At 44.4% G+C, this 25252-nt stretch overlaps 6 protein-coding genes across 6 annotated transcripts; 4 read left to right on the forward strand and 2 right to left on the reverse strand.

Moving 5' to 3' along the window:
- Nucleotides 1-23659, reverse strand: LOC101874189 (histone H2A-IV). The gene is made up of 2 exons (XM_034063236.1): nucleotides 23633-23659; nucleotides 1-488 (listed from the first exon to the last, which is right to left on the reverse strand). Exon 2 carries the CDS (start codon nucleotides 486-488, stop codon nucleotides 99-101), a length of 390 nt encoding a protein of 129 aa, XP_033919127.1. The 5' UTR covers nucleotides 23633-23659; the 3' UTR covers nucleotides 1-98.
- LOC101867989 (histone H2B 1/2/3/4/6-like) lies at nucleotides 29-3797 on the forward strand. Its single transcript, XM_031049969.2, has one exon. It carries the CDS (start codon nucleotides 706-708, stop codon nucleotides 1222-1224), a length of 519 nt encoding a protein of 172 aa, XP_030905829.1. The 5' UTR covers nucleotides 29-705; the 3' UTR covers nucleotides 1225-3797.
- On the forward strand, nucleotides 8123-8598 carry LOC101874531 (histone H2B 5). The gene has a single exon (XM_005150282.3). It carries the CDS (start codon nucleotides 8162-8164, stop codon nucleotides 8540-8542), a length of 381 nt encoding a protein of 126 aa, XP_005150339.1. The 5' UTR covers nucleotides 8123-8161; the 3' UTR covers nucleotides 8543-8598.
- LOC101874701 (histone H1.11L-like) lies at nucleotides 21897-22855 on the forward strand. The gene has a single exon (XM_005150283.3). It carries the CDS (start codon nucleotides 21913-21915, stop codon nucleotides 22582-22584), a length of 672 nt encoding a protein of 223 aa, XP_005150340.1. The 5' UTR covers nucleotides 21897-21912; the 3' UTR covers nucleotides 22585-22855.
- Nucleotides 23061-23670, reverse strand: LOC101878540 (histone H2A-IV). Its single transcript, XM_005140066.3, has one exon. It carries the CDS (start codon nucleotides 23630-23632, stop codon nucleotides 23243-23245), a length of 390 nt encoding a protein of 129 aa, XP_005140123.1. The 5' UTR covers nucleotides 23633-23670; the 3' UTR covers nucleotides 23061-23242.
- Nucleotides 23671-23933: 263 nt separating this feature from the next.
- Nucleotides 23934-24668, forward strand: LOC117436220 (histone H2B 1/2/3/4/6). The gene has a single exon (XM_034063239.1). The coding sequence runs from the start codon at nucleotides 23957-23959 to the stop codon at nucleotides 24335-24337; it is 381 nt and encodes a 126-aa protein (XP_033919130.1). The 5' UTR covers nucleotides 23934-23956; the 3' UTR covers nucleotides 24338-24668.
- The last annotated feature ends 584 nt before the right edge of the window (nucleotides 24669-25252 follow it).

Here is a 25252-nt window from a genome sequence, read left to right on the forward strand (position 1 = left end):
TGGATAATTGAGCTCTCTCATGATTTTGTGGGTGGCTCTGAAAAGAGCCTTTGAATTCTTTTCTCTGGAAACGTGCAGCACAAAGGAAAGCCTTACATTTACTTTGCTTTGGCTTTGTGGCTGTCGGTCTTCTTGGGCAGCAGCACGGCCTGGATGTTGGGCAGCACACCACCCTGCGCGATCGTCACCTTGCCCAGCAGCTTGTTGAGCTCCTCGTCGTTGCGGATGGCGAGTTGCAGGTGCCGCGGGATGATGCGCGTCTTCTTGTTGTCGCGGGCCGCGTTCCCCGCCAGCTCCAGGATCTCGGCCGTCAGGTACTCCAGCACGGCTGCCAGGTACACTGGGGCGCCGGCGCCCACCCGCTCCGCGTAGTTGCCCTTGCGCAGCAGGCGATGGACGCGGCCCACGGGGAACTGCAGTCCGGCCCGCGACGAGCGCGACTTAGCCTTGGCACGCGCCTTCCCGCCCTGCTTCCCTCGCCCGGACATCTTCAGTCACTAAGCTCGTCAATCCTAAAAGCCGCCAACACCGAAACAAAGAAAACTGCCGGCGTTCCTCAGCTATAGCGTCGCTCTCCCACCTCGCCCCTTCACTGATAGGCTGAGAAGTAGGCCTTCTCTGCCCAGCCAATCAGGAGCTGAATCTAATTCTAACCAATAAAAGTCTGGCACAGGCGCGTTATGACGTTTTGCCGATCTCTGACCAATGAAAGTAGGCAACGGGAATGCTGCTCATTTGCAAGAGAGTGCCATAAGGATGTGGCCCCCAAATCAGTACACTGTGTTTCTTTCTCTGATCTTTAGTTTCTTGCTCTTGGGATCTGTGAGACAGGCGCTTGCTACCACACCAGAGCCAGCTAAGTCCGCCGTTGAGCCCAAAAAGGCCTCCAAGAAGGCGGTGACCAAGACCCAGAAGAAGGGTGACAAGAAGCACAAGAAGAGCCGTAAAGAGAGCTACTCTATCTACGTGTACAAGGTGCTGAAGCAGGTGCACCCCGACATGGCCATCTCGTCCAAGGCTATGGACATCATGAACTCATTTGTCAACGACATTTTCGAGCGCATTACTGGCGAGGCATCGCGCCTGGCGTACTACAACAAGCGCTCCACCATCACTTCTCGGGAGATCCAGACGGCTGTGCGCCTCCTGCTGCCCGGTGAGCTGGCCAAACATGCAGTCTCCCAGGGTACCAAGGCCGTCACCAAGTACACCAGCTCCAAGTAAAATATCTCAGACCGACAGTTTTAATCCAAGGGTTCTTTTTCAGAGCCACCCACATTTTCAATAAAAGGGCTGTTCAGTCAAGTTAGCCATTAATAGTTTTTCGTGGAACCTTAGTTCGAAGTAATTTTTCAAGTGCCACTTCAGATTGTGAGAAAATATTTTCCAGTTTTCTGTGTTAGGGAACAGACTGTATCTGGGATCAAATTACTTATAACTAAAGATTTGGGTTTTTTTCTTTAAATTTGATTTCTAGGCAATAATTTCTTTATGAAGTTATTACAGTTCACTGTTTTGAGTATTATGTTGTGCAATACATTGCTATTGATTTTAAGTATGTTCATGTTTTGTGCATTGTGAATTGAATGTTAAAAGGCAGGAAGTAAATTACTCATGGGAACTTATCCATGTGCAACGTTTTAACTGCTATAATAACATTTGCCGCTTTATGGTGCTCGGACATTTTTTTTAATTATTTCTTGTATCAGAATGAGGTGTGTCTCCAGTGTACTCTACTATAAAATAATTTATGTAGTAATAAGTGACATTCATTTTAATAAGTTGTTACCAGCATCACAGTGATCAATACATTACAGAAGTCCTTTCTAAAACTTACGTACTTTAATCAATTTTCTTAATAATTCTACTGTGCATGTGATTTTTTTTTTTTAACATTTTAAAATCTTTTGCACAGCTTCTCCCTATGACTGCTTCAGGTAGATAATATTCCCCTTGTATAAAAAAAAAAAAAGTGAAGAAAACATTTCATCTCTGACCCTTCCTGTATTTTTAGGTCATTCATAGCATTAAAGCTGCTAAAGACTAAGAAACTAACCAATGAGGGCTAACTTCGTGAGCTATTGGAGTTTATCGTAAAGGTACTAATCAGCCTTAAAATCTTTCAGGCTCAGACTGAAAGCTTTCTGAATCACTGACTCCCTGAAAATCTGCATCTACAGCAGTGCTGGATACTGCTCTAGATGGAGATTAAAGCCACTATCACCTTCCCTCAAACTGGGTCGAATAATCCTGAAATTCAAGCATATTCTGTGTTCATACACAGACCACAGAATCACAAAAGGAGATCTTTCAAGTACTTGACTGCATGTTGTTTCTTAGTACAAGTACATAGACAAACGCTGTATCTTTCTCTCAAATCTGTCATCAATTTATCAAAGTTAATTTCAGTTTGAAGGCTGATGGGGACCTCTCAGAATCGATTTTTATGTCCAGTGGGAAGAAGTATCCTCCACATTCTGTTCTTCAGCAGCTTCAAATAGAGTTGAGAGATCTGTTCTCCAAGTATCTTAATACAAACTCAGAATTGGAGCCTGTACGTTCCAAGCCTCTGTATATGTGTTCAATACCTACAGAGATAAATAAACCATGGTATATTCCAGCATCTAGATTATTTTATTATTATTATTTAGGGGAATACATTGGTCACTAGAAAGGAGTTCTAGAAAATATATACCAAAAATGCTCATCTTCTGATAGGGATAATGATCATGAGAATAATTTGACAGTGGTTTTTATTCTCTGTAATCATGTAGAAGTCAAATTCAGTTATGTTGTCCTAAAAAAATAAAATACATGTATAAAATAATATTGTAGTTTTAACTACAACTATCAGAGGGCATTACTGTTACCTGAATTAAAGTAGGATCTCAGTGGTGCCTTTTGGCCTCCCAGCTCAGGAATCCATCCACATTCCTTTTGCCTTTCCTGTTTTTGTATGCTCTGTTGTGTACAGTTCATTGCTCTCAAAACGTAGCTTTCACAGTGTCATGAGTTCAACTGTAACCATTTTTTTTCTCCTCCTTTGTAGCTGGTGCAGTGCAGTGTTTTCAGCTTTAGTCTGAGAACAATACTGATAACACACTGGTGGTTTAGTTGTTGCTAGTAATGCTTATTCTGATCAAGGACTTTTTAGAGTCTCATGCTCTGCCAATGAGGAGGGGCACAAGAAGTAGAGAGAGGATACCTGGCCCACACTAGCCAAAAAGGTATTCCATACCACAGTATATCATGCCCAGTATATAAACTGGGTGGAGTTACCTGGAAGGCCCAGATTGCTGCTTGGGTTGGGCTGAGTCTCAGCAGATGGTGAGCATCCCTTGTGGGTTTATTATTGGTGATAGTAGTAATAGTTTTGTGTTATACTTCAGTTATTGGACTGCTCTTATCTCAAGCCATGAGTTTATATTCTTTCAATTTTCCCCTCCCCTCCAACCCACCAAGAGCAGGGGAGGGAGGAGAGTGAAAGAGCAGCTGTGCATCTGTGTGGTTCTGAATTACCAGCTGTGCTTAAGCCATGACACACAGTAACTTTCAAGTATCCTTAATTTTTTTAAAAGGTCTGTTTTGGTATGTGAGATTATTTCTCTGTTTATGAAACTCTTCACATAAAATGTTACTTCTTTCAATGTCAGTATAAGAAAATATTAGGGGTCTGTAATGTGGGCATAGCATTTCAGCCTGTGCACACACATCATCAGATCTTATTCTAACACCTCTGTTATTTTTCTATCCATGCTGAGACCAAAGTCTCCCAATGACCAAAAAAAAAAAAAAAATCAACTACTGTGGAAAATTTGGTGTACTTTTTAGCAGAGGCAAAAGTAGTAGAATTTAGTCTTAGCAAGAGTAACAAACAACAATTTAATTACACAGGAGGATGTGTTCAAAATTAATAAATAAAATATTGTGAATATAAAATTATATGACTGCATATTCTTCAATCATTCATATTCTTTAATGTTCTTTCCTACTCAGTTCAAAGCAGTGTTCTTTGTATTCTGAAATTCACTCTGCCCATGTAACATCACCCAGCAACAGTAAGATGGCACAGTTTTCAAATACATCATCCCAGTGTAGTAGGAATCATGTTGCAGCCACCCAGACCATGGTAGGAATTAAACAGATGCCACCTCAACAGGGCTCATCCCCAGGTTCCTCCTTGAAGAATATGAGTCTCCAATCTACAGTGTAAATAAGTGGTTTATTTACCCAATATGCAGAGCAGCTGAAGGTGGATGCTTCAAAGCAGGACCCCTATTGCAGATCACACCCCCCAGTTATACCTCTGCCACCCAGCACTCAATCCTCAAGTCCAAGCACTTAAGTCTGGTCAGTGGTCTCTTGATTTCTTATTGGTTTCATAAATTGCTGGGCTATTCTTCTTCTGAAGTTATCTCATTCTCTTGGATTTATTTCCTTGGTCCTTATCTTCTTTATTCCACTCATATCTGACAGATTCATCTAGTTCTGTGTTAGCAGCATTAGTTTTATCAAAAAGTTTACTCTCAGTGACCTAAGGCTTCAATTACTTTATCTATGAGTGTTAATCAAGACTATTAATTTTAAAAGTTCTCAGCACTGGAAAATGCTAAAATACATAATCTACAGGCTCTTTGTGTTGTGTTTTTACCTGACTCCATATCTATCTTCAAAATACCTCTTCAATCACAGCAACTGAAATACAGGGTATATTTATTTTTGTCAAAGTATATTTGTCAAAATACTTAGTTTTATATCAGCAACTTTTTTTTGTATATCAAATTAGTAGTGTTAATTTAGTTTTCCCCTGTATCAAATAATCAGCCATAAAGAATCCTGAAAAAACAATCTAAACAGCTACAAAAGTTCCCTTGTCTTATTTGTAACAGAATTATAATATTAGTAGCATTCTTGCAAAGATTTCTATTTATTCTAGATCAGCATACCCTACAGAAGAAGTTATATCGTTTAATCATCATTTTAATCATTAAAACTGTGAGTTTGTTTCTGCAAAAGTGAAATACATCAGCTGGGCAAACAAGTAACTGACTGGGCAGAAAAACTGAAAAATGAAGTAGGTGCTGTATCTTACCCACAACCTGAACAAATCACACACTGGATTTAGCAATTTTATACTCCTTCCTGCTTTTTTTATTTTTTCTTTTTTTTAATTGACTAAAGCAATATCTTCCCACCTATCTATGAAATCGTTTTTTCTAGTATGCAGAGATTATAAATTATTGCAATGTTGGTTTCCCAGACTTTCTTTTTCAGTTTTAGTATAAAAGAATATATTTAAAAAATAATTAGCATTGAGGGAGACGGTATTTGCTGCAGAAAAAGATGTAGTCTTATATAAACCTGGATATAATGCTTTGGGCCAAGAATGAAAATGTGCCTGGTGCAGATTTTCAAGGAAAAAGAGTCCTTGTGCTCTGAAAACCTGGTCTCAGGAATGTGCTGCATCACAGCACAGTTCAGGTCTAGATGTGACACACATCTCACTGGAGAAAACAGTTGGAAATGAAGGGGAATGCAGCTGGGAACAACTTTTCTACCTTCCCAGCTCACACAACTACAAGGAAGAAACACTAGCAGATATGGCTCCTTTCTCCGGGATCACAGAATCAGAGGCCTATGTAGGTGGAAGGCTTTTTTTTAGGGTTTGATTTGTGTTTCTTTGCTGACTGCAAAGAATTATTAAATAGCCTGTCCAGATGGAGAGGTTGTTCCAAAAATATTCCTTGTAAAAAAAAGTGATACTAAGTGTTAGTGACAAAGGTCCTTCAATTAATTTTTAACACAGAAGTAAGTCTAGACATACTTGTACTTTAAAACTAGAAAATAAGCATTTTGTGTGTGAATGGACTATCAGGACACCATGGAATTTTAATCACCAGTAAAATTCACAAATTTTTTGCACTTTAGTCCTACTTGAATTGGGCTCAGCTGGCTCAGGAAGCCCAAACAATTTATGTGAATCTGTTCTGCTCCCTATATGCAGGGGCTTTTAAACTCTGCCTTTAGAAATTGCTAGTACAGATCCCTTTGAAGAAGTGAAATGGTTACATGGGTGTAAGGCATATTTAGCTCCTGGAATTTTAGCCTTGACAGATACTTAAATGTCATGCAACCCCTCCCCTGACATGTGTATGTGTTGTACTTCAGGCTTACAGCAGCTTCTAATTGTGCATTTATCAGCGGGACAAAAATCCAACAATAGGCATTTCTGAAATGCTGATACAGTCGAGCAGAGGAATTAACACTTTTCGCCACACCATAAAGGCAGGAAAGTAGTTTCTTCCTCCCCCCACCTTTTTTTTTTTTCCACAGCATTCCCCAGATGGTAACATTTGCCTGAGAGAACGTATTTCTCAGCAGGAAATAGCACAGGGTATAAAATTATATAAAAGGGATATTGGGAAGCTTCAGAAGCTCTGGGACTGAATTACAGCATTTCTCTGAACTGAATAATATGGACTCCACTTATCCTACAGGATAATTTCTTGACAACGAATGAGTTAAAACCACCTCAGTCGGCGGAAAAGTGTAAAGGATTTTTAAATCATGAAAGAAACTCTGCTCCTCTCGGAGACATCCGACCCTTTTCTTTACCTCTCCCCGTGGTTCCCAGGTGCCTATGGCAGTGAACGAGGGTTGGAGGATGCCGCGGAGCAGAGTAGCCTTTCGAGGAGGATCAGTCCTTAAATCCCCGTCTCTGGCACTGACATGGGTGGCAGGAAAGTCTCCGTTTGCCACGGCCCTACCTATAAACCCGGAGGGTTTAGTAATCTGAAAAAAAACGAGGCTTCCTCGTGGGGACCGTCACCTCTGTTACACACCACTCGCTGCATTGACTCAGAGAGGAGATATTTCAGCTTACACCTTGAGCTCTCCTTCTGTTAGCATACCCAAATTAAACGCTTGGGTTTAAATCACACAGTAAATCCCATACTGGTTAATAGATATTAAAAACCCTTCAAGTGTTTTGATTCTTTTCTCTGTTTCCCTCGCTCGAGGAATAAAACGCACAACGAAGAAATAAAATTCCTACATAATTAATTTCAAAGTGTAGACAACTGTTCAATCCGGAAGAAACAGCACATCCCACTTTCTCCAAGGGCGACTGGGGAGGAAGAATGTGGAGCCTGACCCTCCGGGGTTGGGGTAGGTGTTGGATACTGGTACCTGACTTTTACTGAGGCACCCGAAGGGTCTGCTCCTCAGGGTCGTTAAGAGGTCCCAGTCCTGGGCTGGAAGAAGCAGATTTCTCTTTGCCTCTTGATGGCAGGCATTTTCACTTTCCACTCCCATTCTGCTGTTGTAAAACCTAGGTAATGTTGAAGTAACCACGAACCCATCTGTACAGCTTACAGGAGGCTGCAGATCTTCACACTCTCATACTGTATATGCACACATATTTTCAAAACTATCTACCTGCTTACCCTAAATTTTGGTAAAGCACATTCAAGTATTGTCTTCATAAAAGCGTCTACCAGTACAACAATTACTTGGTTTTGCGGCCCTTCAGTTTAGACCTCACATAGCCAGATCCCAGATAGAGAAAGTAGGTGGATTATATAGTGCCTAAATGCATTCTATAATAAATAAAGCCAATAACTACAAAAATAATAATGAATACATCTGGCATTATTTAGCAGCTATACTACTTCCTACTACGCTTTGTGTAGTTGCCTTTCCGCAGCAGGGGATGAACGCAGCCCACAGGAAACTACAGTCCGGCCCGCGATGAGCGCGATTTGGCCTTGGTATGCGCGTTCCAGCCCTGCTTCCCACGCCCAAACATCTCCCCAGCAGCTCAATAAAAACACACCCAACACCTCTCACACCAACGCACTCCTAGTCATCGCCGCCAGTCCGTTTATATCTGGCTCGGGCAGAGCTGCAGCGCATTCTCTGATAGGCTATTAAGGACGATTAGTTTTTGACAGCCAATGGGAACGAGAATCGAGAAGCATCCAATAGCAGATTTCAGGGCCGTGTGACGATCTGAATAGGCATTTCTAGCCAATGACGATGCAGCACTATTGAGCCGCTGCTGTGCCGGCACTTCTATAAAAGGGGCAGCAGCGAATAGGAGCTTTACTCTTGTGCTGTTTCGGTTCCTTCATTGTATTTTGGAGGTGGTTGTCCTGTAGGAATGCCTGAGCCGGCGAAGTCTGCTCCTGCGCCTAAGAAAGGCTCCAAGAAGGCGGTGACCAAGACCCAGAAGAAAGGTGACAAGAAACGTCGTAAAAGTCGTAAGGAGAGTTATTCTATCTATGTGTACAAGGTGTTGAAGCAGGTGCATCCTGACACGGGCATCTCCTCCAAGGCCATGGGCATCATGAATTCCTTCGTTAACGATATTTTTGAGCGGATTGCCGGCGAAGCCTCGCGCTTGGCGCACTACAACAAGCGCTCCACCATCACTTCCCGGGAGATCCAAACGGCTGTACGCCTCCTGTTGCCTGGTGAGCTGGCCAAACACGCAGTCTCCGAGGGTACTAAGGCAGTTACTAAGTACACCAGCTCCAAATAAAGTGTCTTCTATTTGCGAGGACTAGATAACCCAAAGGCTCTTTTAAGAGCCACTCACTTTTTCAGTAGAAGAGCTGGTTCTTTGACTTACTGCATTCTGTGGGTTTTTCAGGAAGGGAATAAAGTAAAAATATTGCCGGTTTCAGGAAACAGATACAGGTAACCAATTCCTGTTAATACGTTTTGTGTTTCTTACAGGGGCATATATTTCATGATTACTGAAACAGCCGTAGAACCCACTTCACTTTCGGGCAGGGAGAGGGATTTAAATGGTAATCTGTGGAGATGTTCCCATTAATGTCCTATGTAAGTGTGTTCCCGGTAGCCGGTGTTTGCTCTTCTGTGAAACACTTCACAGGATATTTGTGAGCTGGGAGCATAGAAAGCACATACGTCTCAGGATGACCGTGCGATTTTGTTCCGACTAAAAGCTTCAGGCTGGAATAGTTTTCCGGTAGCGTTCTCGTGGGGGACAGGAGAAAGCAAACCGACGCGCTTTCAAGACGTTCTCTTGCTAGATCCGCGCAGCCCTGCCTGCGGTACTGATCTCTGCTCGGGCTCTTCCTCCATTGCCCCGGTTTTCCGCGCCCAATAAATACCCCAGCAGGGCAGGTGCGGGCGCCAAGACCTGTATCTTCACAATTACAACGTTGGGTTGGACCTGAGTGAGAACTTCACGGAGCGGCGCTCTCGGCCCGGCCCTGAGCAGCTGCTGGAGGACGGGGATTGGTAGCGGTGGCGCTTGCGGCTCGATGCCTGTCCTCGCTTCTCCAGTGCATGCTCCTCTGACCAGAGCCGAGCCGTATTCCAGGGCGGCGGAGCAGCCGGAGAGCGTTCGCTTTGCGCCAAGCGACGGCTGCCACCTGCACCGTTACCAAGAGGGAAGAAACAGAGAACTGGATCAGGGAAGTAAGACTGTTGTGTGAAGGAGTCTTTCCTAGCAGTCGCCATGCTGAGAGGAGGTGGACAGGGGGGAAAGGGGCGGTGAGGAGAATGAGATTCAGTAGCAGGCGAGTCTGAAGCTGGAAGGGCAGGGTTGTGTGTGAGTCGTTGGGCTCTGTGTGGTTCGTTTCGGGGAAAAGCAGAACAATGTTTGTGTTGGGGTGGTAAGGCTCAGGGCACCAACCGGCAGCTTACTACAACACTAGATCCCTAGCCTCCCTCCACGATTTCCTTGAGCTCCAGAATTTATATTGCTACAACTGCAGTCCTGAGCCCTTTGCACACCTAGGGCAGTGGAGGAAGTTCCGGCCGGGGCCGGATAGGAGGCTCCGTCAGAGCCCGCAGCCAACGGATTGCCCGGAAACCTTAGAGTCCCTTCGCTCCGTGTGCCACTGGAGAGTCTGCATAGGCAGCCCGGCACTATGCCTTTAAGAGGATCAGTCTCTCCCCCAGGCTATACAAGGGGGAGATTATCTGGGAGGAGCGCACACACTGTCCCTTCCGTCATACTCACGCACACAGATTTGGCAGGAAAGCCACCTGCGGAAGTTTGACCCTGGCTGGATGCCAGGTACCCACCACAGCCACTCTGTCACGCCCCTGCTCATCTGGATGGGAGAGAGAAAATACCACAAAAGGCTCCTGGGTTGATATAAGGACAGGAAGAGATTACTCACAAGTTACTGTCACGTGCAAAACAGATTTTGCTTGGGGACATTAGTTTATTACTAAGCAAATCAGAGTACGATAATGAGAAATAAAACCAAATCTTAAAAACACCCCTTCCTTCTTCCTGGGCTTAACTTCACTCCTGACATCCCTACCTCCTCCCATCCAAGAGCACAGGGGAATGAGAGTTCTTCTCCTCAGGGGGAGGACTCTTCACACTCTTCCCCTCCTCCAGCATGGAATCCCTCCAATGGGGGACTGTTCTTCATGAATTATTTCAAAGTCAGTCCTTTTGACTTTAGTTCTTCATGAAGTGTTCCAGTCCTCCAGGAGCAGGCTACTCTAGCGTGGTTCCCCCCCCCCCCCCCCCCCCCCCCCTCCCAGGGTCACAAGTCCTGCCAGCAAACCTGTTCCGGTGTGGGTTCCTCTTTCCACAGAGCCACATGCACTGCCAGGAGCACCCTCCAGTGTGGGCTTCCCACGGAGCCACAGTCTCCTTTGGACATCCCCTCCTCTGATGTGGGGTCGTCCACAGGCTGCAGGTGAGATCTGCTCCACTATGGACCTTCATGGGCTGCATGTGATGTCAGATTAAACAAGTATTCCATTGTGTGTAGAGACACAGACAAGGCTGAAAGGATTCTCAAGGAAGGCATGCAACAGAAGAACCAGATGTCTTCCTTCAAATATATGAGAATCTTTCTTTTTTCAATAAGGAGGAAGAGAAATATGTAAATGGCTGCAAGAGAAAACTGCTAGAGGAGCCTCTTAGATCACAAATTTGCCCAAACAAGAACATGTAGTTAATTGGCGAGACTAAACAAGCACTCCCATGTCCTTGAATAACAGATGTCCATAAAAGGGTAAAATGAGGTATTTCTCCCCAGGTGACCACCATGACCAGCAAAGACCATTCTTTGAATTCACCGTGGCTGGCCGTATCTACCCAAATTACTACATGCAATGAGAACTGTGTGGGAACTTCACAAATTATGATGATTATGTATATAATGGAATAACAGAATCATAGAATAGTTAGGGTTGGAAAGGACCTTAAGATCATCCAGTTCCAACCCACCTGCCATGGCCAGGGACACCTCACACTAAACCATATCACCCAAGGCTTCATCCAACCTTGTCTTGAACACTGCCAGGGATGGAGCATTCACTACCTCCCTGGGCAACCCATTCCAGTGCCTCACCACCCTAACAGTAAAGAATTTCTTCCTTAGATCCAATCTAAACCTCTGCTGTTTAAGTTTCAACCCATTACCCCTTGTCCTGTCACTACAGTCCCTAATGAATAGTCCCTCCCCAGCATCCCTGTAGGCCCACTTCAAATACTGGAAGGCTGCTATGAGGTCTCCACACAGCCTTCTCTTCTCCAGGCTGAACAGCCCCAACTTTCTCGGCCTGTCTTCATACGGGAAGTAAATATATGTAAGCTGCAAACTGTCTCTTCTTGGTGTGCATGATAGGTGAAGTGATTCCCCCATGCACCTAATACTGCAATAAAATCATATCAGTTTTCTAACCTGTCATTCTGATTGGAGAATTTATTTTACTGGATTTTAGTGGTACATGGGGACAGCCTCTCCCTCCATGGTCTGCACCACAGCCTACAGGGGAATCTCTGCTCTGGTGCCTTGGGCACCTCCTCCTCCTCCTTGGTGTCTACAGAGCTGTTTTTCTCACATACACTCCTCTCCTCTCCTGAGGAAATTGCTTCTGCCCAGTCATTTTTTTCCCCTTCTTAAATACTTTATCCTAGAGGTGCTACCACAGTTGTTGACAGATTTGGGGTTGGGCTTGGCCAGCAGTGTGTTCATCTTGGAGCTGGCTGACACTGGCTCTGTGTATTCTCACATGCTGCTGCTCTTCCCACAGAAGCCACCCCCATACTGTCTTTGCTCTTAGAAAGTTGTATTATTCCAAGATTTTCTTTTATTGAGTTGAAGAGGATCTAAATTAAAACCCTCTTCCCTTTTTTTTTTTTTTTTTCAGACATGTGGCACCTCTCTACCATTTATTTCCTGCCAGTATCTTCTCCCTAATAGACACTGGTGTGTATTGCATATTGTCTGGGAGAGAAAAGTAAGTACCATGGAAAGTGATGAGAAACAGCTGGGATCAGCATTAGAAGACATCCTAAAAAAAAAAAATCAAATCTCAAGTACTATCAGTGAATTTTCCTGGGTAATTTGCTTATCAACCTTTCCTTGGCAGTCACAAGTGTAAGGAAATAAAAACATACAAGCCACAAAGGTTAGTTTGATGTCTTTCTAGATGTGAACTAAATTGTATAGGAAGCTGAAAACAGGTAACCTGAACTCATTGCTGCGGGGGAGGGGTGAGGGTGGGGAGAAACTACCAACCTGATGACAAAGGAAATGGGAAAGTATCTGAGACAAATAAAGGGATTTGTATGTGCGAAAAGAGGGATTTTAGCACCCTTTTGCTCTTGCAAAGCCCCTTCTTTCCCACAGGAACAGCCCACAGAGATATCCAGGGGGCCTATCCCTCTCCTATCTTTTTGTTGTGATTTCAGTTCTTATGGAAGAACTGATTCCCTGAAGGCAGACTGACATTTGGAAGGGAAATTCTGTGTGCCAGTTCTGTGCAACAGAAAATCCAACCCTGGGCCGGCAACATAGAGCAAAAATGCTTTATTCATAACATGAACCGTGTACGGGCAGATTTTATTGCAGTCTGATTGTACTTCTGTATACAAACTCTGTTTCCATAAGGACAACATGCTTCTTGTTGCTAGGGCCTTTTTTCTCCCTTTTCCTTTGCCAGACTCCAAGGTGGCTTGCTCCTTCCACCCACTGGTTTTAACCTCTTTGCTTAGGGGTTGAATTTAGGCTCAGGTTTTACTTTACATGCCATACCTGTGCATGACCTCATCCCAGCCTCATCCCTGTGGACTTGCCCAATGATCCAGGGCTGTGGCTGTCAGTTGCTTGGTCTCAAAATCCTGATTCAATGCCATAAATCAGGAATCAGGACATTTGACAAGTCAGGGAAGAGGTGGCCCAGTCACTGCTTCTTTCTTGCCCGCTCGCCATGTGTGGGTGCTGCGGGGTTGTGTCCCTCTTGGTTCAGCATGGCCCTGCCTGCCCTGCTGTCCATTTTGCCTCCCAGTTAACCTGCCCTTGCAAGGCAGCCCCCTCCTGCTGCTCCCCCACAAACTTTGTTGAACTTGTTTGTCCACCTAGGAATGTATTTCCTGGAGTTAAATTAGACTTAATATAGAATCTCTCCCTTTACAAACACGCATCTGTCCCCATGTAGTGTAGCACAGGTAAAAGGATTGACATAAAAACTCACCCACTTCCAAGCAGTCCATGAGACATCAGACTACACAGATCACTTTTTATAGCTTAACATTCCATCACCTCATATACCTAATGGTGGGATAATATTAAGGCAGGCTCCCCGTGATTTCTACAAAAGTGACCTATTGCTGACTTAGAGTGACACAGCTGAATATTGTATCTGCTTCCACAAATATTCACTGCAAAGTATCATAGGTGTTGACAAGAGTGGCCTTTGGTCTGTTCTGTCCTTCCTTCCTCTTTCCTTCTGTCCTTTTGCCTGCTTACCTCACCCATCTGAAGGTGCCTCCTCTTTGTTATTCCACTTGCCCCCAGGAAGTTGCTACATAGCAGCACTCTCTCATCCCCACTCTTCCATTTCTTTCTTGCAGCATGGAAGCGATGCCTGTCATTACTGAGCACGTAGCACTCACCTCTTCCTTGCCTATTCAAAAGCCCTGTTTTTTGATTTGTGGCATCGAATCACGATTTTGAGCTGTAGCAGCTCAGCCAAAGAATGCACTGAACATCACTATGGTCAGCCTACAGAGACAGAAGAAACTTGTGGTGGGTATTCTTAAGCACCAGAGAAGACAGATTACTTCCTCATCTGACTGAACAGATGATAGTTACCATCCTCACTACCTTGCTTCAGTTGTCTGAGTGCAGTCAGGCAATAATAAAGAGATGGACAAAGCAGAGAGCTAGTGGCAGAGGTGACATAGTGATGCAAACGCATGACATCCTGAGGAGAGAAAGACATCCCAAAGAAGCTGTGAACCAAAGCTGTGGGGCACTGACAGCCTGCCTCAAATGCCTGTATGCCCAAGTGATAGTTGACAGTACCCTGTAGGAAAGTATATGCTAGTGGTGGCCTCACACTTTTCTCTGCAGTAGTCCTACTGACAGGTAGGGCAGCTGGTGTACTCTTGAGCCAGCTTAAGAGCATGAATAATTAAAAATTAGGGGTACATAAACTCCTTTTGTTGATCTCATTCTGTGAAAGATGATAATGTTTTAAACCCAGCTGGGAACTAAGTCCCACACAGCTGCTCACTCACTTTCCCCGTCCACCCCTGGGTGGGTGGTGAAGAGAACTGGAAAAAGTAAAAGAGAAAGAAAAAAAAAAAGAAAAAGACACAGGAAAGCTCAGAAAACACAAGTGCTGCACAATATAATTGCTCACCACCTGCTGACCAATTCCCAGGCCAACCTGAGCAGCAATATGGCATTCCAGGTAACTCTGCCCAGTTTATATACTGGGCATGGTGTGCTGTGGTACGGAATAACCCTTTGGCTAGTTTGGGTCAGGTGTCCTGTCTCGGCTTTCTCTTGGCTTCCCATACCCCTCCTCACTGGCAGAGCATGAGACTGAGAGTCCTTGATCAGAGTAACATTACTTAGCAACAACTAAAACATTGGTGTATTATTAGCACTGTTCTCACTCTAAAGCCAAAACAGATCACTGCAGCAGCTACTAGGAAGAAAAATAACTGTCCCAGCTGAAACCAGGACAATGAGATTCACTTATTCTCTGAATACTGGGCTGCATGCAGAGCAACCTTGCCAGGGAACCTTCCAGAGTAATCCGCAAGGCCTGGAACAGTTGTTTTCTGAGGAAAAGGAAGGGCAAAACAGGGATTAGGAACTACAGCAAACAAACAAAGTGGCTCTTGGAAGCAAAAAGCCCACTATGACTTCCTGGGAATCTCCTAGGAGACAATCACAGCTCCTTTTGAAATGCATGGGTATTCTCAACCTCAAAATGTTCATGAAGGAGCCATGGATATCATCTTTACAGTGTCTCAGTTTTCTTCTCAGTGCCTACCTGTAATTGTGTGCTGCTCATTTATCACATCCCACAAGGATGAAAGGTAGCTTTGTTGTCTTCCATATCTGAAGTACTGCAGCTGATTGCACTCTTTCTATCCCCCACCTATGACAGGTCATCTGAGCCAAGGCACCAGGCAGCTCAGAAGTGGCTCAGCCACGCAACCTCTGCCTGAGCTGTCTGGGGCTTGTAAGAGACCATACAGGACAGCTCAGTTCTGGAACAAGGTGTGCTGTTATAGGTTTGTCATTTCTTAATTCACCATGACAAAAACCAGACCCACACTGCTTCAGGGGGGGAGGCAGAAGTCATTTTATGCTCATTGTCCTGAAACACAAATGAAAACTTGGCCATGTGGTGCAGCACCTTTGCTGAGGCTGTTTGTGGAGTGGGCTGCCTAGGGAAAAGAGCTGCCTCTTTCTTCAGAGTAAACCACAGTGGGAAGGAGCTGCTGCTCTCCCATGTGCAGGGTAAGCAACAGCAGTTCAAACATGCTGTACTGAGAGATCCCAGAAGACATGCATGGAGTGTGCAGCAGCAAAGGACATATCACATTTAGGTGGCATTGAAATATATTATTTCATATGTTCAAGTTCCCCTCCAAAAATCTCAGACATTTGCCTGAACAATTAGTAATATTCTAGTGATACCTAGAGTTTCCATTCTACACATCCTTCTGTCATCCAGCTCATGTACACATTTTCCAGATATATCAGATTTTACGTACCCAGTGGTCCTTCCAGCTTATAAAAGGAATGGGTTAAACAGAAAGGACGAGTCATGACTGGCTACTTTGTCTCTACCTGAAGTCACATTCCCTATTAGCAACATTGGCCTTTTTATTAAACCATTAACATACACATATAAATTCATCCAGTACAGTAACATTTTCATACATATTATGCTTATATCATATTGAAACATTAAATACTAATAAAGAACCTTATATTTGACTGATTGACTACTGCTTGATCTGAATTGATTCTTAGACCTATCACTTAACTAAGATTGGAAGCTATCAAAAACTCTGCAGTTTCAGACGATTTCTCTCTTGCTTTTAACCAAAGTAAAAGAAAGAAAAATAAAGGAAAAAAAAGTAAGAAAGAAAATCTGAATATTGCAGGTAAATATTTTTTAAGAAATATCTACTTTTAAGAAAGAAGAAAGCTGTATCTGTGAATCCTCTTGTAATAACCACATTTTCTGCTTAACGCCATCCATATCTCTGGGAATGGATTTCTTATTTTAAGAGTCACTGATCTATTTGAGAGTTTTAAATCTATATGAATACAAAACCCTTTTATAATGGTGAAGAATCCTTTTCTGGAGAATGAACAGTATGCAGTCATAACCCTTTCCCTGTTCAGACATAAAGTTTTCTTACTGATGTAACAACATGTAGTGGCTTAGAACATCATGATATATTGGATTTTAAATAAAATCCATCATCCATGGACAAAATAAATTGTGTTTTAAATAAAATCCATTATCTATGGTCAAAAGATATCTCCCAAATCACACAAAGTCTGCAATTACATCAAGGGCAGATTTTAATTTCTTTGAGTGACTCTGTGACTTCATGTATGTTTCTTAGGTACCTGGAGCACCCATAACTCAGAATGAATTTAACCAGATTGCCAATATAAATTATGAATGCTCAGCAGTACAGGGGCTACTTGCTTTAGAAAATATTGATGCTGCACAGCCTTAGGCAGCCCAAGGTAAAAAATATGTTAATGGGACTTACAGCTATAGGCTTACTGCATAATCTTGATCACCCTCTTTGAAATATGCATACATATGCTGCAGTGCTGCCTCTTCAGCTACATCTGTGAGATGGATGCCTCCATATATCCTCTTGAGTAAACAGTAGAAGTCCAGCACAGTCATAGTTTACTTGGTGGGATGAATGACAGGCTGGAGTTCTGCAATTGATGGCTATAAACTGTTCAGAAAGGACAAGCAAGGAAGGATGGGGAAGAGGAAGGATGTCCTCTCCATAAAAAAGAAATTGACTGTTTGTGCAAAGTTGTCTTTGAAAAATAATGATAAAGAGTTGAGAGCTATAAGCTCTCAAAATTAGAGGAAAGCTCATGGTTGGTATTTACTACAGGTCACCCAGTCAATGAGAGGATATTGATGAACCTTTCTTACCTCAACTACAGAAAGCATCATGCTCAGAGGCTTTGATCCTGCTGGGGTATTTCAATCAACCTGATATCTGCTGGAAAAGCAGCACAGTGAGCTGTACATCACCCAGGAAAGTCCTAGAGCATGTTGTGGATAATTTTTTAATTCAGGTGAAAGACAGTCCAGCCAGAGGGAAAGCACTACTGGGCCTGCTGCTCACCAACAGAAATGAACTAATTGGAGAGGTCAAGATTAGTGTCAGCCTGAGCTGCAGCCCAGGCCCAGGATCATCATTAACTTGAAGAATATGAGCCAGGCAAATTGTAAAGTCAAAACCCCTGAATTTTAGTAGAGCAAGCTTTGAGTTGTTTAAGGAACTAGGAGATGAGACCCCTGGGAAACTACCCTCCAGGATAAAGAATCTGAACAGAGCTGTCAGCTATTTAATATATTTTAATTAGTTAATAAGTGCTCTTGATTCCCACATATAAGAAAGCAGGCTGGGAATGCAGGAGACCAATAAGGCTTATGTGCAAGAAGGAAATGGACAGGGAGTGGAAGCAAGGACATGCATCATGGGAAGAATATAGGGATTCTGGTGCTGAATTTGGCAAGAGATGTGAAAAACAGTAAGAAGGGCTTCTGCAGGTTTGCTGATCAGAAAAGGGAGACTAAAAAAAATGTACCACCCTGATAAATAAGACTGGAGATCTAGTGACAACTGATACGGGGAAGGCTGTGGTACTCAACATTTTTTCTGCCTCAGTTTTCACTGGTAATCTCTTTTTCCCACAGCTCTCAAGCCACTAAAACTCAAGGCAGGGACTGAGAGAGCAAAGTTCCTCCTATCATAGGAAAGGTCAAGTTCAAGACCATCTGAGGAACCTGAACATACACCAGTCCATGGGGTGTGATGAGGTTCATCCCAGGGTCTTAAGGGAATTGCCAGACATAGATGCAAAGCCACTCTCCATAATATTTGAGGTCACAGTAGCCAGATGAAATCTCTGTCAAAAGGACAATATGGACAAAAGGGAATATGACACCAATTTTTTAAAATTGTATGATACTGCTTTATAATAAAAATAGGTAAAAAGGAGGATATTGGGAACTACTGACCAGTCAGTCTCACCTCAGTGCTTGGTATGATCCTCCTGGAAGCTATGCCAAAACTTACGGAAGGTAGGGATGTGAGAAATGAGAGATATGGATTTGATGGCTGGACTGTTGTATGAGGAACTGGCAGGACGGTTACATCCAAAGAGTTATAGATAATTTCTCTATGTCCAAATGGAAATGGATAATAAGTGGTGTCCCGCATGGGTCTATGCTGGGACCAATATTATTTAATACCTTCATCAATAACATAGATAGTGGGATTGAGTGTATTCTCAGCAAGTCTATGGATGACACCAAGCTGAGTGGTAGATCTGATTTGACACAGGGAAGGGATACCAGACAGAGGGACCTTGACAAGCTTGAGGAGCATGCCCAAATGAACCTCATAAAGTTCAACAAGGCCAAATGTAAAGTCCTGCACCTTGGTCAGTGCCATCCTTGATATTAGGAGATACTGGAGGATGAACTATTTGAGAACAGCTCTTCAGAGAAAGATCTGATGATACTGGTGGATGAAAAATTGGACATAAACCAATGTGTGTTCACAGCCCAAAAAAGCAAATCCTGTGTTGGGCTGCTCAAAAGAATAGTCAGCAGGTCAAGGGAGGTGACTCTTCTACTCTGCTCTCATGAGACCCCACCTGCAGTAGGGCATTGAGCTCTGGTGTTCCTAGTACAAGAAAGACATGAACCTGTTGGAGCAGGTCCAGAGAGGGGCAGAAAAATTGACAGGGCTGTAACACCTCTCCCATGAAGAAAGGCTGAGAAAACTGGGAGTTTTCAGCCTGGAGAAGAAAAGGGTGCAGTGAGACCTTATTGTGGTGGTTTTATATATGAAGGGTGCTCATAAGAAAGAAAAGACTATACAACAGGACCTGTATTGACAGAATAAAGAGCAATGTTTTAAATCAAAAGAGGGTAGATTTAGACCAGTTCTTAGGAAGAAATTTTTGATTATGAAGGTTGTGGGACACACTGGAATGGGTTGCCCAGAGATGTTGTTGACGACATCAGTGGAAGTTTTCAAGGCCACCTTGGATGGGGCTTTGAGCATCTGGTCTAAGTGAAAGATGTCCCTGTTTGTGAGAAGGGGGTTAGTCTAGATAATCTTTGAAGGTCTCTTCCAACCCAAACCATACTATGACTCTATAGAGCACCAAGTCACATGGGCTCAAAAGAGGGACCTTCATGAAAGCATTTGTCCAATATCAGAGTAGGAGAAAAGTGAATCCTTTCATTGACTGACATTATAAAAATTTCTGTCACATCCAGATATCCCAGTCCACTGTGAGTAGTACTTTCTACCTTTATATTTTAACAGATGTTCTGTTTGTTTGACTATTTCATTTTTCAGGGGAAAATAGGAGACAGATATGATTCTGTGTTTTACTTCATATAAAATAAAAGTTCAGTATCTTTTTTCTTTAAGATAAAATTAGAAATAAGTAATGCTTTTTTAAATAAAGTTGCTCATTAATTTAAAGGAATTAAAGTAATTAAAGGGCATTTACAAAATTATTTCCTCCTTTGTCTCCTCCACCTGATAATGTTTGCATTTCTTCCTTTGCTGAGCCTAAAACTAACAGTCTATAATTGAAAAACGAGAAATGAAGAAATACAGATATGTCTTCAAAATGTTGGAGAACCAACAAATGAGCTTTTAGGAAAGCACATTGACTGCTCCAGGAGGGAGCTGCTATATCAGGTGCTTAGAGAAAGGATTGAGGCACAACCTACACCCAGGAAATGCATTTTCAAAGAATCAAAAACTTTAGAGGTAAAGCTACCGGTGGACTGAGTATGATACAAGTGAATAGGACAAAGTATGATACAAAATGTGAAGGAAATATGTATGCTACAGAACTAACCCTCAGGAATTTCTTCTCGATCGTATGTGTCCTTCCCAATAGATTCACTTTTGTGACAATGTGGTTCAGAATCCACAATTCACAGTGGGGTCAGCTGGTGAAACCACCGTGAAATATAGCATCACTATAGGCAGCTCCAAATTCACATGATTTTTCTGTTTTGTACTTTAGCACATGATGTTATTCTGCTGCTTGTCTTCTCTAGACAAAAACCCCTATGAAGTGCTATCACATCTCTCAGCAGTTTTTCACACTTCAGGTACACCCTAGTCATGGTAAACCAGCACCACTGACAGGGTCTTAAAACTCTTTCCCACATTGTACTACATATGTCTGAACATGACACTCCACTTTCCAACTCATCTCAAGGGAAAAAAAAATCATTTTATGTGTATTCAGTTTGTCTCACATTATAAAACTCATGGGTTGGAAAAAAACATTTTTTTTTCTCAGCAGTTCTGGGGACATAATTGTTAATCTACATTATTTTATTATTAAAGAAATGACTTGAGCCTTACCTCTGTTTTTCAGAAAGAAAACATGCACATCATATTTTGATTATTGTTTTTTTATCCACAACACCAGATTGTCTGAAAAAATGCCTGCAGTATAGTGTAAAAGTAAGCACAAAAATAAACTCTATCTTAAAATAACAACATAGAATTTAATGTCTTTACGTATTGTCTTTAATCAAAAGAAGCCTTTTGGATAAAATACGGGAAATTGCTTCATCAAAATATTTATACAAGGATGCAGAATACTGAGGGAAACAGTGAAACACCTTTTATATGTTTCTATGAGATGTTGGAGATACTGACTGATTTAAGAGTATAGTTTTTCACATTAACGTTTCTGGTGAAAACTATCTTTCTTTTACTTCTTATTAGCTCCGATTAGAGCTAAATAGGACACCATGTCCAAAGGTTTCATTATTTTTCAGATATGAAGCTGTCTTATGGGAAATAACTCCTAACCCAGAAACACTGCTGAGTGGCTACTTTGTGTTACTTGCTTGTTTTCAAAGCTAATTTATGGTAGGAAAATGTCTCTCAATTACCTCCATTTTTCACTACCTTGATGAAAAACCCTCTCTGGAACATGCATCCGCTGCCACCGTGACAGTGCAGTCACAATCAGAGTTTTAATTTGGAAGTGAAAATCAAAATTTTACTGTCCAGCTTTGCGTGCAATCGCAAAACTCGGACATTATTGGCTTCCCTGAAACTCATCTGAACTCCCACTTAAAAGAAACGCCCAGAGACAAAAATACATTCTCTCCGCAGCACGAATGCTAAGAAACGGGACGCCGCAATCACGTTTTTTTAACGAAAACACATTTTTTTGAGGAGGAAGAAACACAAACCGAGAAGCAGAGCGCAGGGCGGCGGGGCCGGCCTCTGGCGGAAAAGCACCAATCAGGGCTCGCCGCGCTGCTATAAATAGGGGAGTGCCGCTGCTTCTACAGTTGTGGTGGTATAGTTTAGAGAGTGTGGTCATGTCGGAGACTGCTCCAGCCCCCGCTGCGGAGGCAGCACTCGCACCTCCGGCGGCTGCTGCCAAAGTCGCCGCCAAGAAGCCGAAGAAGGCGGCGGGCGGTTCCAAAGCCCGGAAGCCTGCTGGTCCTAGCGTCACCGAGCTGATCACCAAGGCCGTGTCTGCTTCCAAAGAACGCAAGGGACTCTCCCTCGCTGCGCTCAAGAAGGCGCTGGCCGCCGGCGGCTACGATGTGGAGAAGAACAACAGCCGCATCAAGCTGGGGCTCAAGAGCCTCGTTAGCAAAGGCACTCTGGTGCAGACCAAGGGCACCGGTGCCTCCGGCTCTTTCCGCCTCAACAAGAAACCGGGAGAAGTGAAAGAAAAAGCCCCCAAAAAGAGGGCAGCTGTGGCCAAACCCAAGAAGCCGGCAGCCAAGAAACCTGCTAGCGCCGCTAGGAAGCCCAAGAAAGCTGTGACAGCGAAGAAAAGCCCCAAGAAAGTGAGGAAGCCGGCGGCCAAGAAGGCAGCGAAGAGCCCCAAAAAGACGGCTAAGGTGGCCAAGCCCAAGAAGGTGGTGACAGCAGCTAAGACTCTAGCCAAGGCGAAAGCGGTGAAGCCCAAAGCAGCCAAGCCCAAGCCGACTAAGCCTAAAGCAGCTAAGTCGAAAAGGGCGGCGCCTAAGAAGAAGTAAGTCCCCGTGAAGGAAAGTTTCTGCACTGCACTTAAACCCAACGGCTCTTTTAAGAGCCACCCACCTTTTCTCAAAAAGAGCTGAAAATGCGAGAGGGTTTCGGTTTTTTTCAAATGTTTGATAAATAGTGAAATGCTCTCGTAGCTTTAAAGTCACACCCAATGCATCAAACGTCATCAAATGGACGGTGAAAGGAACTTCCACGGACAGCATTTGGTGCTGCTCTAATGGTTACTTCAGTGCAATACCAGGGACATCGTTCCCTTTAAGGACATAAATTTATCCCTTTGATTTTGAAAGCCGTCTTACATGCAGTTTAACGTTTTCTGTGCAGATTTCCTGTGTGGGACAGCGTGAAAGGGAAAGGGTGGGGAGAGTTGATTTCCACCGGATTGTCCATCTGTGCAATAATCTACAACAGGACCCGAACATTTAATATACATGCTTATGCAGACTGCGGGACGGAAATCATTAAAAAAAAAAACTACAAGCAAAAAATATTAATCTTACTAAAAAGACCCTTATCTGATTTCAAAACCCTTTTGAGCAAAATGTCAGCAATTTAGCCCTTAGTGATGCAGTGGGTGGCTCTTAAAAGAGCCTTTGGGTTTCTCTGGGGGGGAAAAAAGGCAAAATCCTCCCGGGTGTTCTTGGGTAATCACTTGGCTTTAGCCTTATGACTGTCGGTCTTCTTGGGCAGCAGCACGGCCTGGATGTTGGGCAGCACACCACCCTGCGCGATCGTCACCTTGCCCAGCAGCTTGTTGAGCTCCTCGTCGTTGCGGATGGCGAGTTGCAGGTGCCGCGGGATGATGCGCGTCTTCTTGTTGTCGCGGGCCGCGTTCCCCGCCAGCTCCAGGATCTCGGCCGTCAGGTACTCCAGCACGGCTGCCAGGTACACTGGGGCGCCGGCGCCCACCCGCTCCGCGTAGTTGCCCTTGCGCAGCAGGCGATGGACGCGGCCCACGGGGAACTGCAGTCCGGCCCGCGACGAGCGCGACTTAGCCTTGGCACGCGCCTTCCCGCCCTGCTTCCCTCGCCCGGACATCTTGGCAACACCTCCGACTCGAAAACGAAAAAGCGCTTAAGAAATGAAATCAGCTCCGCACCGCGCCCTTATATCCCTTCTCGGCCAGAGGAGGCAATTTCGATAGGCTGAGAAGGTAACACTGCAAAAACAGCCAATAGCAACGCGGATCCAACTCTAACCAATAGCCGTGAAGTACTAAGAGTGAGGCTTGCGAATACCTGCTCTCAGCCAATAGAAACGAAGTCTTGAGGAAACCCTAATTTGCATACGGTCCCTATAAAGGGCGGGCGCTGATGCTTGTTTTGCGTTCTCTGCGAGAGCTGTTGTCTAGGTTTGAGGAAAATGCCTGAGCCGGCGAAGTCAGCCCCTGCGCCCAAGAAAGGCTCTAAAAAGGCGGTGACTAAGACTCAGAAGAAAGGCGATAAGAAGCGTAAGAAGAGCCGTAAGGAAAGCTACTCTATCTACGTGTACAAGGTGCTGAAGCAGGTGCATCCCGACACGGGCATTTCCTCTAAGGCCATGGGCATCATGAACTCCTTCGTGAACGACATCTTCGAGCGCATTGCTGGTGAGGCCTCGCGCTTGGCGCACTACAACAAGCGCTCCACCATCACTTCTCGGGAGATCCAGACGGCTGTGCGCCTCCTGCTGCCGGGTGAGCTCGCCAAGCATGCCGTTTCCGAGGGTACCAAGGCCGTTACCAAGTACACCAGCTCCAAGTAGAGTGCCTCAGTCCGCCTATTTTAACCCAAAGGCTCTTTTAAGAGCCACCTACATTTTCAATAAATGAGCTGACTGATTTTGTGCTGGTCCAAGCTGCTTGCTGGTAAGAGACGAGTAATGGTGTGGAAACAACGTGGCTGTAGGGGATTGGGGTATATTTAATGCATCCACAGTGTGTTCTATGCCTGCGTCGGTGGAAGGCAGAACTTGTTAGGGATCTACACCCCGGGGCCCTCTTCATTTGTGCATGTGGCTTGGGGGTTGCGTGTTAAGGGGAAAATATTGTAACATTTCCTTTAAAAACCTGAAATAAAGGTGTGTTCCTCTGCTCTTTCCTCGTGTGAGACATTGTAGCGGGAAGCTTGTGAGACGGGGGCTTCCAAAGCACAAACTTGTCAGGGTGAACGCGTAATTTTCTTAGCATAAAGCTCTAGTCCGGACCCGTTTGCGGTCTCGTGGGTGACAAAAGGAAACAGACCAAGGTGTTCTCGATCCGTGCAGTCCCGCCTGCGATCCCGAGGACGGTTTCCCTGCTTATCCTCGTGCTCTGCCCAGGCTCTGGTCAACGTCTTTCTCCACTTCCCCGTTCTTCTCCGCCCCGTATATCCCGCCACCGAGCAGGCCGAGGTAGGCAGGGGGCAGGCGGCGGTACCCAGAGCCGTGCAGCTACCGGGCCGGGTCCGACCTGACTGAGAACTGCACGCATCTCCCCAGCGGGCGCTCGCGGCCCGGCCCTAAGCGCCTGCAGGAGGACGTGGATTGGTCGCGATAGCGCTAGCTTTTCGGCGCCCGTGTTCGCTCACTGAGGCGCGCTCCTCCGACCAGAGACGGGATTTACAACAGGTCGCGGCAGTAGCCGGGGAACGTTCGCCTTGAGCGCGTACTACCGCGGCCCTGTACCGAGCCCTGTTGCCG

This window comes from Melopsittacus undulatus, chromosome 5, assembly GCF_012275295.1.
Source record: "Melopsittacus undulatus isolate bMelUnd1 chromosome 5, bMelUnd1.mat.Z, whole genome shotgun sequence".
In the NCBI taxonomy this organism is placed as follows: Eukaryota; Metazoa; Chordata; class Aves; order Psittaciformes; family Psittaculidae; genus Melopsittacus; species Melopsittacus undulatus.

What these genes read in the sequence shown, in the direction of transcription:
- LOC117436220 (XM_034063239.1), top strand. Translation starts at nt 23,957, where the DNA reads ATGCCTGAGCCGGCGAAGTCAGCCCCTGCGCCCAAGAAAGGCTCTAAA.
- LOC101874531 (XM_005150282.3), top strand. Translation starts at nt 8,162, where the DNA reads ATGCCTGAGCCGGCGAAGTCTGCTCCTGCGCCTAAGAAAGGCTCCAAG.
- LOC101874189 (XM_034063236.1), bottom strand. Translation starts at nt 488, where the DNA reads ATGTCCGGGCGAGGGAAGCAGGGCGGGAAGGCGCGTGCCAAGGCTAAG.
- LOC101874701 (XM_005150283.3), top strand. Translation starts at nt 21,913, where the DNA reads ATGTCGGAGACTGCTCCAGCCCCCGCTGCGGAGGCAGCACTCGCACCT.
- LOC101867989 (XM_031049969.2), top strand. Translation starts at nt 706, where the DNA reads ATGAAAGTAGGCAACGGGAATGCTGCTCATTTGCAAGAGAGTGCCATA.
- LOC101878540 (XM_005140066.3), bottom strand. Translation starts at nt 23,632, where the DNA reads ATGTCCGGGCGAGGGAAGCAGGGCGGGAAGGCGCGTGCCAAGGCTAAG.